This window comes from Lipophrys pholis (genome assembly GCF_963383615.2).
Source record: "Lipophrys pholis genome assembly, chromosome: 21".
NCBI lineage: Eukaryota > Metazoa > Chordata > Actinopteri > Blenniiformes > Blenniidae > Lipophrys > Lipophrys pholis.
Window position 1 is genome coordinate 13,822,826 of NC_137649.1, and position 14,872 is coordinate 13,837,697.

The 14,872-nt window shown below is 39.6% G+C and overlaps 2 protein-coding genes across 2 annotated transcripts; both read right to left on the minus strand.

Annotated features, from left to right (window-relative positions):
- Positions 1-550: 550 nt before the first annotated feature.
- On the minus strand, positions 551-9,636 carry laptm4a (lysosomal protein transmembrane 4 alpha). Its single transcript, XM_080490505.1, has 7 exons — positions 9,412-9,636; positions 6,350-6,470; positions 4,404-4,480; positions 3,225-3,347; positions 2,914-3,009; positions 2,663-2,761; positions 551-1,476 (listed from the first exon to the last, which is right to left on the minus strand). Exons 1-7 carry the CDS (start codon positions 9,586-9,588, stop codon positions 1,402-1,404), a joined length of 768 nt encoding a protein of 255 aa, XP_080346631.1. The 5' UTR covers positions 9,589-9,636; the 3' UTR covers positions 551-1,401.
- A 1,536-nt stretch (positions 9,637-11,172) lies between these two features.
- LOC308126042 (uncharacterized protein) lies at positions 11,173-14,495 on the minus strand. The gene is made up of 5 exons (XM_080490142.1): positions 14,329-14,495; positions 12,850-12,925; positions 12,699-12,751; positions 12,500-12,596; positions 11,173-12,417 (listed from the first exon to the last, which is right to left on the minus strand). Exons 1-5 carry the CDS (start codon positions 14,392-14,394, stop codon positions 12,254-12,256), a joined length of 456 nt encoding a protein of 151 aa, XP_080346268.1. The 5' UTR covers positions 14,395-14,495; the 3' UTR covers positions 11,173-12,253.
- Between the last annotated feature and the right edge of the window lie 377 nt (positions 14,496-14,872).

Below are 14,872 nucleotides of genomic sequence, written 5' to 3' on the forward strand. Positions count from 1 at the left end.
GGGACACGTCAAACACTCTGCCCAATCCCAAACTGGGACATGACCCGCAGGACGCCGTAAAGTAAGGTATGTACTAAGTATGGTATTTAGAGGAGGGTGGTCATTTTCTCGTCCTGTCCTTGGTTTTCTGCAAAACCATTTGTCTTGTTGAGGACAAGAAAACCAAACTGAAGAGGGACTGAGAGCAGATCGCTTTTGTTTTCTTGGGATTAAGTGTAAAATTTGAATTTTTAAAGCAATTATGTGACTTGAATAATGAATAGTTGCTTATAAATTCATAAACTTGTCTTAACTACGGTAATTCCTCACTAATGTTGACAACTAAATCAGGAGACACATGAAACTCCATTTGATCTTCAGTAAGCCGCAACAGTAAAAAGCAAACAATAACAAATTTTTACAGAAACTCAAAATGTTGCCTGTTTTTGTGTAAATGGAATAAAACCAAAAACAAGTTGAGTATTTCCAAATTAAAAAACAGTGCAAACAGCCTAAAACCAAAAATTTCATCAGTACAATGGACATCAACAGAAGGTCAAGCAGGAAGATGTAAACGCTCTGAAACGTTTATTGAAGACAAATGTATTTCCACTAGGACAAACTCATATTACCAATAAAATAATGGGAAAGAGGGCGGTGCAGGTCGGCATGCAACAACTAATGTTCACAAGACTGTTTGCTGCAGAGGTCAGGTGAGAAAGAAGCGGAGAAAATGACCAGTCACCAGTCAGTGACCACGTCTGAGAGCGGCGGTGAGCCGGATCACACCAAAGCTAAATAAATAACAGACAAAAAAAGTGCTACAGACTCCATTCAAGACCGAGATGGAACAGTCTACATCTTCATAATTAGAGGGGGTGAAAGCAAAACACAATTCAACAATAAAAGCTATAATAAGTGGATTGTCTTAGTTTTTTTTTTTGTTTTTTTTACATTTCATTTATCAATCTATTGATAGGATGGTGATGGATTGATGAGAGCACTTCAAGCAATAAATTTCCACATAGATCCCTTTTACTAAGACATTAAAAAAAGGCCAAAGGGAGGGTACAGGGAGGGGGAGCTTTGTTCGCTTTCTCAACAGTCATTCATTCATTCGTTCGTTCATTTATTCATTCATTTATAGTCACACAGAAATCAATTTCCCACAATGCTCCTCTCACATCTCTACAGCGTGAAAGTTGAACAACATCTTCAGTGGCTTTTTACACAGCAGGTCAGAGAGGGAGGAGAGGCTAAGGGCGTAATGGTGTTCAAAGAAGGGGTCAGTGAGGGAATGTAGGAATGCATATGATGGCTCCGTGTGTGTGTGTGTGTGTGTGTGTGTGTGTGTGTGTGTGTGTGTGTGTGTGTGTGTGTGTGTGTGTGTGTGTGTGTGTGTGTGGGCATCAGGGCTGGTGCTTAGGCTGGCATATACGGAGGAGGCGGCTCCTTCTCTGGCATCTTCATGGCCATCTCATAAGTGGGCAGAATGTACTGGAGGAGAAAGAGGCAAAAAAAACAACAAGACAGCTTGTTTGATTTATTATGATAACTGAACTTGAACTAAGTTCCAATGTCAAGAATTGACTTATTTATAGACAGTTGTTCACAGGCCCCTAAAAAAGAGGGAGGGGTCATCAGTAGCCCGTGTCAAGTATAAAGGTAGCTTCTCAATAAATTTGAATAACATTTAAAAAGGCAAATGTTCAATTGCAGGCATAACAAACCAAAATTATGACGAAGAAAAAACAAAAAAACAACACCTGAAAAATGTGATCTTATTCATGATCAAGCTAAAATATTGGTAAATTTCACTGTAATCAGATTAGTTGAAAGCGAGGCAGAACTTGAATGAACCAGTGTCTCCTGAACAGCCGTATATAATATTCTCCTTTGTATTAATTATCTGGAAGCTGATGTTCTTCTCTTTAGCAATCAGCAATAAGTTACACGTCCTCTCAGGTTTTCAGTGTGGATGCTGCGCCACCTGCTGGATTAAACTGAGCATTACAGACTGAAGGTGCAGTTCTGCAACCTCTATGACCCGAGCAGCAGTTGGTTTCACCTCGCCGATTTCATGTGAAAAACAATAATAATTACACAACTCATGAACTTGAATACAAAAAAAAAAAAGCTAAATATACAAATGAGAACTGCGGCTGATTTTACGATCATATTGACTGAAATTATTGTTGAGAATATGCTGTTTCAGCTGTTTGAAGCCGTTTTGGTTGATTTAGCGTTTTGGGCTGCTTTAGCCTACTAACTAACTAACTAACTAACTAACTAACTAACTAATCATACTTTGAGAAAAAAAAAATTCTGCATTTGCCTATCTTATTTCCATGATACAATGCGTAGCCACATTACACACATCCGGGGTGCTGATGGGGGTCAAGAGTCTTGCTCAGGTGATGACCTGTCTAGTCACTGCGCCACCACTGCCCGGTGTCGTTTACCTTTTAGCAGATGTGGAAGGAAATGAGCCTGTTCACGCTGACTTTCATAACAGAAGGATATTAAAGACAGATGATTGCTGTGCGACAAAATAAAAGCCGGATATAAATATTGATTGACACATAGATTTTGCCAGAAGCTCCATGGAGCCGTTACAGAGGGGCTGAAGAAGCAGGAAGGTTTCAGACCAGCGCTCCAGAAGCTTAAGTCGGCTCGCACGTACCTGGGGAGGGGTCTCGAATGCAGGGTAGACGGCGATCTCGGGCATGTTCATGCTGTTGATGTACTTGAAGCAGTTCCACACACAGTTGGTCAAGTAAGCCTGGACGACACAGAGAAGACTATTTGTAGCCGACACACTACGGCAGAGCCGTGACAACAGGGAAAACAGTGGAATCTGTTTCCTCAGAGTCTCAACATGTTGGGAGGGTCTTGTTTGAATTAGACCAACGGACTGAATGGAGGATTATTTACTTTGAGGATGATGAGGAAAGTGAAGAAGACCAGCACAAAGAGCAGCAGGCAGCTGGAGTTCATAGACAGCAGGTTATCTTTGTACGGGAAATCCGGCTGAGAAAGAAAAGAACAAGGTTGGGAACTCCAGTTTTGCTTTTGATACTAATTCAACTCAGCTCACGGCATCATAAACAAAACCACAATCCATAGAGGAAATAATAACCTTTACGATTTCTACTGGGACTAAGCATGAGGGCGCAGCAGCTATATTTCTGTTTCATTACAAAAGTCAAACTAAAATCTTTGTGGTTGCAGATCTTGAGACTAACCAGCTGGTCCAGGTAGTCCCTGATGCTGGGTAGGTAGGTGAGTGAGCTGACGGCCACCAGGCAGCTCAGAGCAAAGTCAAACACCTGGTAGCAGAAGAACGGGATGAGCCAGCCGTCACGATACTGAAGAGGAGGAGGAGGAGAAGGAGGACAATTACTCACTTGAGAAGATTTTCTGGACGGACCACAATGCATCACCCAAACCATACGTCTTAAGATTACTTAATAGTTTATTTGCATGAAGAAATCCAACAGCTGGTAAGCTCATGACAGAAAAGGCCAAATGTTAATTTTTCCATTGAGTTGAAATTTGTGTTTTCAGGCTTCTTTATATTGAGATTCACATTAAACTGGTCAGGCTGGGACTAATTGGAAGAGGAGTCCCACAGACACAAATTAATTTTATAACATCTCAATACAATAGAAATTGTTTATTTTTGCCATCATTTAATACAGTGAAATCCAGTTTACATAGATTTCAATCTTTTTTTGTATTATTCTTTGTTATTTACACTTACAAATCTAGTATATTGAAAAATACATATGACATTAAAAATTTCTTGCAACTTCAATTTACTTTTAAAAGTGTAGACATACAACTTAGACCCGGTTTGAAATCATGCATAGTGGTCCTTCCTGCCAATCACAAGACACTTGTCAGGTTGAATGTTGTTTCTATCAAAAGCACAATAAATACACTCTGCATGTCAACAAACACACTGCTACACTATATTCCATAATCACGATCTTTACTCTGTTGTGTAATAGCACACAAACGGGGAGAGCTGCCACACTACTTTGGAAAACAGGGGTATCTGGGAGTGTGCACTACTTGCACAGCTAAAGTAGAGGCGTGCTCTCTGGGCCCACAGATTCACGTCGTACTTTATGTGTGCAGCCACTCCACACACTGCAGGTCAAGGTTACAGGGCTACCAAACCTGTCGGTCCGGATGCCATCACGAGGGCCTTTGAGGTAAAGATGACAAGACATGAAAACACGGCGGTGTGTGTGTGCTGTTGTCCAACACCACCCTGCCTGGATGTGCACTCATTCAAATCATTTCTCGTTATGTCTCACTTGTCTCATGACGTAACAACGCGCTTTTTATAAACTGAATAACATGTTTGCACAAGAAACAAGGACAGTGATCGCACCATGTCGAATGTGGACACTTACGGTAATGGCTCCGTACACCATCATGGCACTGATAGTGAGCATCAACAGAGAGATGGCAAATCCGACAAAGGCATTTTCTGGGCGAGCAGAAAGAAGAGAGGAAATTCAGGAATTATATTGCGAATACAGTTTGTGCCTGAACCATCAGAGTGCAGTGAGTGTGGATGGGCATGTATTCGCATCACAGTCTGAGCCGCATGCAGCCCTCGTCCTTTGTGGTCCACAAGTCAAAGTTCAACAGGTGAGAGCAGGAAAGAGCTCATATTTACCAGGAAGAGTTTTGCATTTACTGTATTGCTGAGGCTACGGTCACACTGTATGCAAAAGTGATACAAATTAGAGCAATTTTTTGCTCATTCGGGAAGTCAATGTGACAGTTCGAACAACACAAATGTACCATACATTTTTCAGATTGGATTCAGGCCAGTTTCATATATAATCTCCTGAAAAGTCATGTATGTCCAAATCCACACAAGCCTCTTCTACAGGGAAGCTGACACTACTTCAGATCAGGCAATCATTCAAATTTCTGCCATCGTTTTCTCAATGTTCTTGTCCTTAATAGTCTGTCATAATCCTGCCAGCTACAATTGCACAAACCTTGAAAATGAGTATTAAAACCTGCAGTGTGACTGTTGCCTTAAAAAGTGCTACATAACTTGATTTAACATGCTTGATTCATGGACTTTTTTTCATTCCTCCTCCTCCTCCTCTGGCTTTCCAGTAAGTCTCTTCCATTCGGCCTTATAAAGACACAATGAATCTGGGAGAATTAAAAGGTCTGCCGTTCAGATTCAGTCTCTCGCTCCCTCCACTCGTCCATGAAAGATGTTGATGTTATTGACGTGAGTAGTACGTAATGCCAAATCCTGCCAGAGGCCACAGAGTACAAGTATCAGTGTTAAATCCACCGCGGAGGACAATCCACATCCATCAGGAAACCTAAAGACATATGGAAAGGTGAAGCCTGCACTACATCCACCTTTTAAATTGTCTTCCATATTTATGACCTTGTTTACCAAACAAATACATTTTCATAAAATACTGGGTGTGAAACCTGTGTTGCTCACATTAAAAGGTCAAAACTTGACCCTGTGGTGCGGGTAATTCTGCTAAATTTGGCCTTCAGCACAACTTTCTTTAAATCTACAAGAGTGTGCGAAGTGAGGATTCTAAATATAAAACGCAGCTTAATCCACACTGAAAGCCATGAGACAGCTACATACATTTCTTCCACTTGGTTATATAACTCGTGGAATAAAGCGAGAGCAAGTTGAACAAGCTGCCACTCACACTTTTATTACATGACCTTAAAAAAAGTAATCACTTACTAAAGACATATTGTAGACATGCACAAAGGCACCAGAGCTTCGGGCAGAAATCTAAGTGTTGTTAAACTGAATCACAATAATCGGCATATATTTAGCCGTTTACATAATCACTCGAGTAATCTGATAACTCCAGAAATTGGATAATGATCAGATTTTAAGACTGTGGACAACCTCCACTGCCCTGTGTGCTGGCATGAGCCTTATGTGGAGGAGGGAGGGAGGGACGGAAGGAGGAAGGAGGGAGGAGGAGGAGGAGGGTTTCATCAAGCTAATGAACAAAATAAGTGCCAGCTTGACAGAACAGTCTCTGCAGTAACCGTACCACAGTGGCACTGGTGTGAAGCCAGCGTGGAAACACGAGGGGAGCTGAACTCTCCGAGGAAAATGAAGTCACGTCATTTACTAAAGAACAACAACGAGCAACAAGGTAGTGAAAATCCCTGAACTGAACTAGCAAGTGTACACATATTTACTCCAGTCTGAAGAGGCCAGGAGATTATTATGAACACATTTAGTGGAATTCAAGTGGTTTGATATGTAACCAACTTTAGTGTGGATTCAGAATTTGGTCTCTCATTGTGAATCGATTCCCCGATCCAGATTTTCTCTACTTACCAGACATCCTGTCAGAGGCAAAATAATGATCAATGACCTCGTACTGCAAGTCGATGGTGGGAACGTTTTCGGGGTGGGTCACCGCTACAGTCAGCAGGATCCCCATCAGCAGATGGATGACCTTAAAAGGAATAGAAACAAGATTTTCTTTTAGAAAATTGACCGACCAAAAGTGGAGAAACATACAATGTATTGGACACTTTTGCATGATTAAGAACCAAATTATGCAATATGTTTTGAGATGAAATTCCTACTTTCCAGGGAGGCGTTGGTTTCACTTCATGTCAGTATTGTATGACAATCAACTTCCAGAGACTGAAATAGGCAACATTACAGACAGCAATTTATCACCTTTTGCTTCCACCAGGTAACTTTTGAATAACGCGGGACTGATGATGCAACAAGGAACCAATAAGTGACGCGAGAACATGCCGACACTCAAACACTCAAAGGCCTCACACTCACAGAAATGCACAGCACATTGTGGGAAACACAGAGACGAAAAACTGAAACACTTCAAATGAAATCACATGACATCAGAATAATATTGTGGTACTGATGCAATGTGTGATAAACTGAGTTTCCTGAAGATTTCTCATATTGATGGTCCTAAATGCAAAAAAACAACATGGACAAATCGCTTGTGTTTAGCCGTTTGTGTAATCAATGTGTTTCAATCCTCACTGTCAAGTGAAGACAAACACAGAGCCGAAGACATTTTAGCAGGTCAAGACCAAAGTACAACGTAATAAAACATCTATAAACTAGTCAAGCCAGCAGTGAAACGAGGCCGCCTTATCGGAATTACCATCACGTACCATCACCAAAGTCATAAAACATTTTTTACCATCTTTTCTTTAAGGTTTCAAAACCGTGGCGTTAATGTCCTCCTGGAGCAACTTATGATTTCTCATTCCAACACATCGTTTCAAAACTATTAAGCCCGCCATTGGGAACTTTTGGGGAATCTCGTAATTACACTGTATTTCCTATTATTTGAATATATGTGGTTTTTAAACGTGCAAAGAATCATTACATTATTCAGACAATTAACAAAGAACAAAAGGATCTGTACCAATGTCTACATTCTGCACATCTGTAGTACCGGCCAGGATTTGTTGTACTCCAAAATATCCCAGTAGCTAAATCGAGGAAGGAAAAGGAAAGATGAGCTAATCTATCCATCCATCCACCCAGAAAAGCTACAAAACAAGGTCATGAACGGAGCATACCTGTGGATGTAAGCCAGAGTTTCAGAAGTTTTTTTTTTCTTTTCAAAATAATGATTTTGTGTAAAATGTCTCTGTGGCATTAGGGACAAATGACTGTTTAAATGAAACGTTAACTTGGGATGACAAGGCATTGGCTGAAAGATATTGCTATTCCTCGAAGACGGAACAAACTGTCAACATACAGCATTATACCTTTAAAAAGAGTATTCCTATATTATACAATTGTCACTGCAGACAATTTCTTGAAAAAAAATTAAATAAAAATCGAGATTGTGAATTAGGAGGCTCTGGGGGAGCAGAGCACCATTGTTTATCGTGCTGAAACATAGAGGACTCTGATGCAGCCACAAAAAAAAAAAAAAAAGCATCAAAATAAGAACTTTTTTGAAAAATCTGTAACAATTACAATTAGTGACGGAGCAGCTGATTCAGAAAAGACAACTGTGATACTGAATCAGTCTTTGTATGTTGGGGACATTCATCAGAGTGCTTCACATCCAGAGATGGCAAATAAAATTTAAAATGTGCGCAGTTGCATTACTTCAATTGTGCTCACCCAAATTAATCTAATTACATATGTGCACAAATACTCATAGAAGTACAAGTTCTCCCAAAATACTACTCAGTTTCAGTACGTGGGATGCCGGTTCCTAGTACTATTCCCTACATTTAATTTTTGCAAAGAAATCATGTTTGGAATCTATTGAATATAAGGTAAAACTAATTCTTATTTGATTAAAACTACATTAACATAAGTGTAAAGCTGACACATAATAACCATGGGAATAAACAGAGAGACAACCACCCACACCCATGTTTACACCCAGGGTGACTAATTATATTCACATGCATTCTTGCTGTGAGATGACAGAGCTTTTGTGACACACGTACACCACAAATGTGAAATAGAGCAGGGTTTTTTTTGTTTTTCTAAGTGTATTTATAAGATTATTTCATATCAAATGAAAAGTTGTTTGGAAGGGGTTACTATCACTGTAGTTTGTAGTCCAATCCTTGAAGCATGTCATTAACTAAAAGATTTAGTTTAAGTTCCATAACAGACCTACTTCAGATGTATTTAACTGGGTCACCGTATCCTATCTTCTTCGTGGAAGCGGGTTTTCTTTTAACGATCTGAGCGTGAAATCGGGTGATGTTCGGGGGGAACGGAGGGAGTGTGGTCCCGTGTTTTGATGTGTGACAGAGAAAGAGAGAAAACCCCTCAGAGGACGACTTGGAAACCGAAAGCTGCAACAACATCTGTTACGTAGGGAAACGGAAAGGGGATTAACTTCGTGATGGGACATGATGTGCAACATCTTGCTGGTGCCAATGGGATGATTTACCTTTAACTAACCGCAGTAGCCACGTGACGAACGACAAGATGTAAAGCTGTGTGTGTTTATTCTGCGGGATGCTTCACGAGCCGAGCTCGTATTGATTTAACTGTTTCGCCGCTCCGTAGCGTTAACTCAAATATCTCACACTTAACACCGTCAGACTGCACGAATATGCAACACTAAACTGACTTTTTTATCAATCGTTTCAACAAAGTTGAGTAGATTTTACGGCACATATACACACAAGACGGTTTAATTTAGCCAACACGGTTAGCATGCTAATCCTAGCGTCGTCCGAGCCGTTTGGAGATTAAAAGTGACATTTAGCTCCTGTTAAAGGCCACAGCACGAACTCACAGCTCATTGCATTTGTCGCAATAACACCCAGAAGAAAACTTTAATAAAGCTGGGGAGGCTGCCTGGTGGCGCTGATGAAACGGTGCTAACAGCTATTAGCTCCCTGACCCCTGAAGAGAACCATTTTACATACCATGTACCAAGTTCCCAGGATGATAGTCCCCGTCCGGACATGGCAACAGCCGCAACACCTGGTGGTGTACAGCCTCTCTTGACTCGGCTTGAAGTGATGCATGTCCTCGACAAGCGTGGGGAGAAACATGGAGAGAGCTGCTTGTGCGGGAGGAAAAAAAAACCTCAGCATCAACATTGAGCGGAGGAACGCAGAGAAACGCCCACCTCCAACAGACGACCTGCGCACACCGCGGATAAAAACAAACGCTCTGACGTATGGAGGGGGCGGGGTCTGAAGGTTTGTCTGACAGCCGCTACAGCCAATAGGTGTGAAGAAGCCGGGGGTTCGCACATATTTTGATACTTGATGTTTAGTTTAATCACCAGTTTAATCACCAGTTTAATCACCATTACCTAGTTTGGGGGAAATAAAAGCGTCTCCATTAGCCGCATATATGCTCGGGTGATCTGCATTTGAAAGGCTAAACTGGGTAGGAAGTACTGTTACTGCAACCATTAATGTACCCTGAAAGAAAAAGTAAAAAGGAAGTATCCAGAAAGCAACATCTTCATTACTGATTCCATCTATAGGTCTCCTCGTTAAAGGATTTGCTCTAGTCTTGTTCGTAATAACGTTTTGATTAATGATGTAATTTGAATTGAATTAATTTGAATGATCTCTTCCCGAAAGAGATAAACAATTTAACATCATCATCCTATATATATATATATATATATATATATATATATATATATATAGTATTATAAATAAATCATTGCTTATGAAAAAAATATTCAGAGAAAATAGATCATCTATATTTAAGTATACTCACACACTTTTAAACACAGACACATATGCACATACCTCATATTTAATTAACGTCCCTGAAAAAGGGTTGGAAGAAGTAAAACTTTTAACATTCTACCCCTTATCCAATATTCAATAGTTCCACCTTATGATGAATATCTTTCTGTATTAGAAATATTATATTATATATGGAAATATATGCAGTAAGAATGCTGTGTAATATAATTACATACACATCTCTGGTAATTTACCTTTTGAAAGGAGAAATTTGTCTCAAAAGCTGCAGGTCAAGTTCAACTTTCTCCGTCGTCGTTATTTTTAAATGCACACGAACAGAAATGTGTTCAGAATTTTGAAAATGCTCCCAGGTTTGTTAATGTTTATAAATGTTTAGATATGCTAATATTCAAGCGCTTTAAAAAAGCTGTTTATTTTGCACTTCTTTTTTTGAGGTTTCTATCAAAGCATTCTAAAATGCTGTGAAAAATGTATTGATGTGTTGTTTGAAAATATACCTGATATAACTTTTGTTTTCCCTAAACTCAGACTCTCATTTCAGGTAAACCGGCCCCAAAATACATTCATTTTCTAAAAGCATCTGCTTGTATTTGTTTACACGTACGTGAATAAAAAGAGCAACCCTAACCCTAACCCTGAACTGTTTCAGTAATAAAAGAGAAGGTTTGTGAAATGTTGTGTTAGATTTAATTCTAATGTAATATAAATCATTTGAGAGGTGTTCTGGGGTATTTCTTAGCAGAAATCCAGCAGTTTAAAGAAAATATATTTTGGAATTATTAAACGGATTGTGTCACATTTATATCTGCTGTGAACTATACACATATTGGTGTACAGCAGCTACACACCAGGTGTTGTATATTCCCTCATTGTCACATGTATTTACAGTTAGATTGTATGTACTGTGTGCTGTTACTGTATTTCCCCCCCAAAAAAGCATTAAAAACAAGAAAATGGTCACAAAGAGAATTTATTATTCACAATGAAATAGAAAAAATATATCAATATATTCAAACAGCATATTGTCTTACATTATAGCAGCTTGCTATCATTATTTATGTTAATTACATTGAATAAACACGCCTCAATGACGTTCATCAACCTACGTCATTAATAAAAACAGATCATTCATGTCAACTCTGATGAGGTATTAACCTGCAGTTTTCCTGTGTTACAGTATTTAGCTGGTCAGTCATTTCTTATCCCACTGGGGCTATAACAAGGATTCACAAAACACTCAAGTACTGCAGTTAGATTTCGATGTGCGTGCAAAACGGACTCATATGCACCAATTAAAGTGCATCTCATAGGGGAGGATGGTGTGTAGACATTTGGGCATGAGGGAAACGCACAAGCATTAATGATGAAATCAGTGGCGGCTCTCGACTGGTTGTCGTGTGAAAGAGAGACGAGGGGAGGTGGAAACTGAAGCAAACTGCTTTTTCTCAATATCAGATGTCAAAGTGAGAAATGTCTAGAAAGCATCATATTTGGACACACACACGATCTTCAGAGGAGCGCGAACAAGCTAAAATTATTACCTTTAATTGTCGTATTATTTAAAACCACTTGTGGGAGTTTTCAGCAGGGCCCACTAGGATATAATGCTTTAATTCTTTTCTTTTTGCCAGTATTATTGAAAGGTAGTTTTGTTTTAATGCTACAAAAGTGTATAGAAGAATGAAACAAAAGCTGCCACTTTAAAAGAGTCATACAGGAGGTACACGTTAACAACTAATCACATATTATTTTGTAAGTGCTCCTTTAACACAGTGAGGTAAAAGTGATCAAACGTATCAGAGGGTGGATTTAACACCAGCAGTCAATATTAATTACTGCAAATTACGTCTCCGCTCAGGCGGACTGCTGCTGCAAAAAATAAAAAATGAAAAAGGATATTCCCTGACGTCTCAGTGTTATCCTTTGCTACCATGTGTACCACAGAATAATCACAGATATCTGTTAAAGATCAATCCAAATCTTTCATGACGCATCATGAAAGCAAAGTAAATTGTTTGTGTCTGTACTACAGTGATCAAACAATGAAGTCACCCTTCCTCCGACTGAGATAATTTTCATCCGAATCCTTTCGTTTGCTCAGAATAAATCTTTCCGTCTCTTTCTTTTGCCACTTGTAGATCAGCATCGCTGTGATTGCTACTGCCAGTATCACTCCCGTCACCCCGCCTGAAATGACACCTGCAAACACGCCCAGAAAGAACAATGCTACAACACACACTCGCTGCTTTCTCAAGTTCAGATTTCTGCAGTTAGAAAGTACCTGTGCGGATCTCTGGGTTTTCCAGCAAACTCTTGCTGTTTTCTATAAAGATCCATTCCGATTCGTCTGCAGGCGGGTTGATGACACTCAGTGATGGCTGGAGGAGAAGCAAAAAAGGTGCAGTGAGTTTAATTCATGCTCAATAGACAACATTAACAGATGAATAAGAAAGAGTTAGAATTAAAAGCTGCGTGCATACGTGGAAGACGTCCCCGTGCCTGCGATCTTCTAATGTAATGTCACTGGATGAGTCTGAAGTTAGAGAGGACAAAGCACATAGTAGGAGGATTTAGATCAACAAAATATACATCATAACTGTTAAACAAATGCTGATTGTGACACGCACTCACCGTCCTCTGACCCGTCGCCGGAATCATAAATTTCAAGGTCAAGTCCCGATCCATCCGAATCTTGGGCGAGGGAAAGCTAAACGTAGACAAATGACAGAGGGATTAAAGTCAGATAAAGTCAGATAACACAATGCTGCTTCCTGCTTTATTGTGGGGCCGGAAAAAAAAAAACGTATGAGGCCAAGGAAGCTGATGAAGCTGCTTTTCTAGGAGGCCAATAAAGAAATAAACTCTGCCAAAGATACAAAGTCCAACGTGAAAAAAAAAACAGCTTTGCGAGAACTTTGTGGTTGACAAGCCCATACTGACTGAAATGACCACAATGTTATCACCTGGGCAGTGTAATGAGGACAGACAATAACAGGCAATATCTCCTCATCCACTGCAGGAGTCACGTAACATAAATTGTACAATCTCTAATTAGAACTTAAGTCTATTTGCGTGGCAAATATGGACACACTGAACCTGTAAACGCTAATAAGGATAGTGATATATATCGTCCAAGAAAACCTGAATGCACTTGGAATGAACCAGTGGAAAAACATCATGAGGGAAACAAACGTTCCAGGTTGCCCCATCAGGCTTAAAGCGAACCCGATGACAAAGTGTGCAAACGCATACATGGAAGCCGCTGCATGAAAATGTTGTTTTGCACAGTGATGCAGTAAAGGTGTAATGCACCTCATTTCAAGGGCAGTATGCTGGTTGAAGCACCGACATACAAAACCTTCTTCAAATCAGTGAGTCTGCAAAGACAACAACAATTATATATATATATATAAAAGACAAAAGAGAACAACTTTATGTGAATCTGTAAAAAAAAAAAAGAAAAGCAAAAAAAGTATATTTTACTTTACAATACTACTTCTAACAGAGCACAAACTTCGGTCATTTTGTTTTATAAAGTTACTAAAATGTTAACAGACTAAATACAATTACCTTATTTCAATATAAAATATAATAGTAAATGGCAATAAACGGAGAAAAAATAAAAGTGGCAGTCACAAAATATGTTTTTGAAACAGAAGAAATACATAACAAAGGGACACTTTTAATACTATTATAATTCTATAAATACTTGGTGTGAATTTCTAGTGCTAAAGCTGATGAAAAGGAAATTTAATAATGAGAAATAATGAACAATCATACTTTAAATACCATTGACATTCAGTCATTGACTTTAATAGGAGCACAGCGGCTGTACCTGTATTTTGTTAGTATCTACCGGTTACAGTACTCTTATTCAGTGATTCTATTCTATTCCTTCTATTGTGTCAACGAGAACACACAACACATTCTGCTGTAAGTCACGTTTGGGTATCTTTCTGTTCTGAAACTGAACGTGAGAGCTTCTTAAGCACAGATCAAACAAATACTTAAAACACCTTGTGACCGAAAGTAACGCGTTGGTTTTACCATAAGGAAGTGAGGAAAGGTGAAGCCTGGAACTCTTTGTACGACAGACTGAAAACAACTCACCGACACACGGATCCACGTTAATAATCCCAGAGTGATTAAGAAAGAAGGCGACAAAGACGTCCGCATGTTTCAGGTGTTGCTGGTGTCCACTCTCATCCACTGTCCTCTCCTCCTCACGGTCAAGGTGTTTTCATGCAACATCCTCGAGCCTCAGCCGCGCGGCGCCTGAGGCCCCGCCCACTCATAAATATTAACGACAGGTGACTGTTTACTACCCACATCCTGTGTTTGTTCCACTGCGTTTCTCAAAAGATAGTTGTTGTGGGTTTTTTAAACGGCAGAAGCAGCAGAAGCTTTGGAGCAAAGAAAGAAAGAAAGAAAGAAAGAAAGAAAGCTGTTTGAGGAAACAATGCAATTATCAATCTGGACTTAAATGTTGTTGTTTTCTTTGTCAAAGTCAAGGTGAACTTTATTTTTCTGAAGGGGCAGTTTGTGGAAGAAGACTATATGCACAGAAACACCTTTTCAAAGTAATAGAGCAGATCAATGCAGGTTGGAACAAAAGAGTTCTTGCGAGTGACTGTGACTCACTTTATAAGTGAAT

What these genes read in the sequence shown, in the direction of transcription:
- laptm4a (XM_080490505.1), bottom strand. Translation starts at nt 9,588, where the DNA reads ATGTTGATGCTGAGGTTTTTTTTTCCTCCCGCACAAGCAGCTCTCTCC. An exon ending in TGGTGTACGGAGCCATTACC is followed by an intron (nt 3,348 to 4,403) that starts GTAAGTGTCCAC and finishes CCTCCTCTTCAG; the next exon opens with TATCGTGACGGCTGGCTCAT. An exon ending in CTTTCCTCATCATCCTCAAA is followed by an intron (nt 2,762 to 2,913) that starts GTAAATAATCCT and finishes TGTGTCGTCCAG; the next exon opens with GCTTACTTGACCAACTGTGT.
- LOC308126042 (XM_080490142.1), bottom strand. Translation starts at nt 14,394, where the DNA reads ATGCGGACGTCTTTGTCGCCTTCTTTCTTAATCACTCTGGGATTATTA. An exon ending in GGCACGGGGACGTCTTCCAC is followed by an intron (nt 12,597 to 12,698) that starts GTATGCACGCAG and finishes CTTCTCCTCCAG; the next exon opens with CCATCACTGAGTGTCATCAA. An exon ending in AAACCCAGAGATCCGCACAG is followed by an intron (nt 12,418 to 12,499) that starts GTACTTTCTAAC and finishes GCGTGTTTGCAG; the next exon opens with GTGTCATTTCAGGCGGGGTG.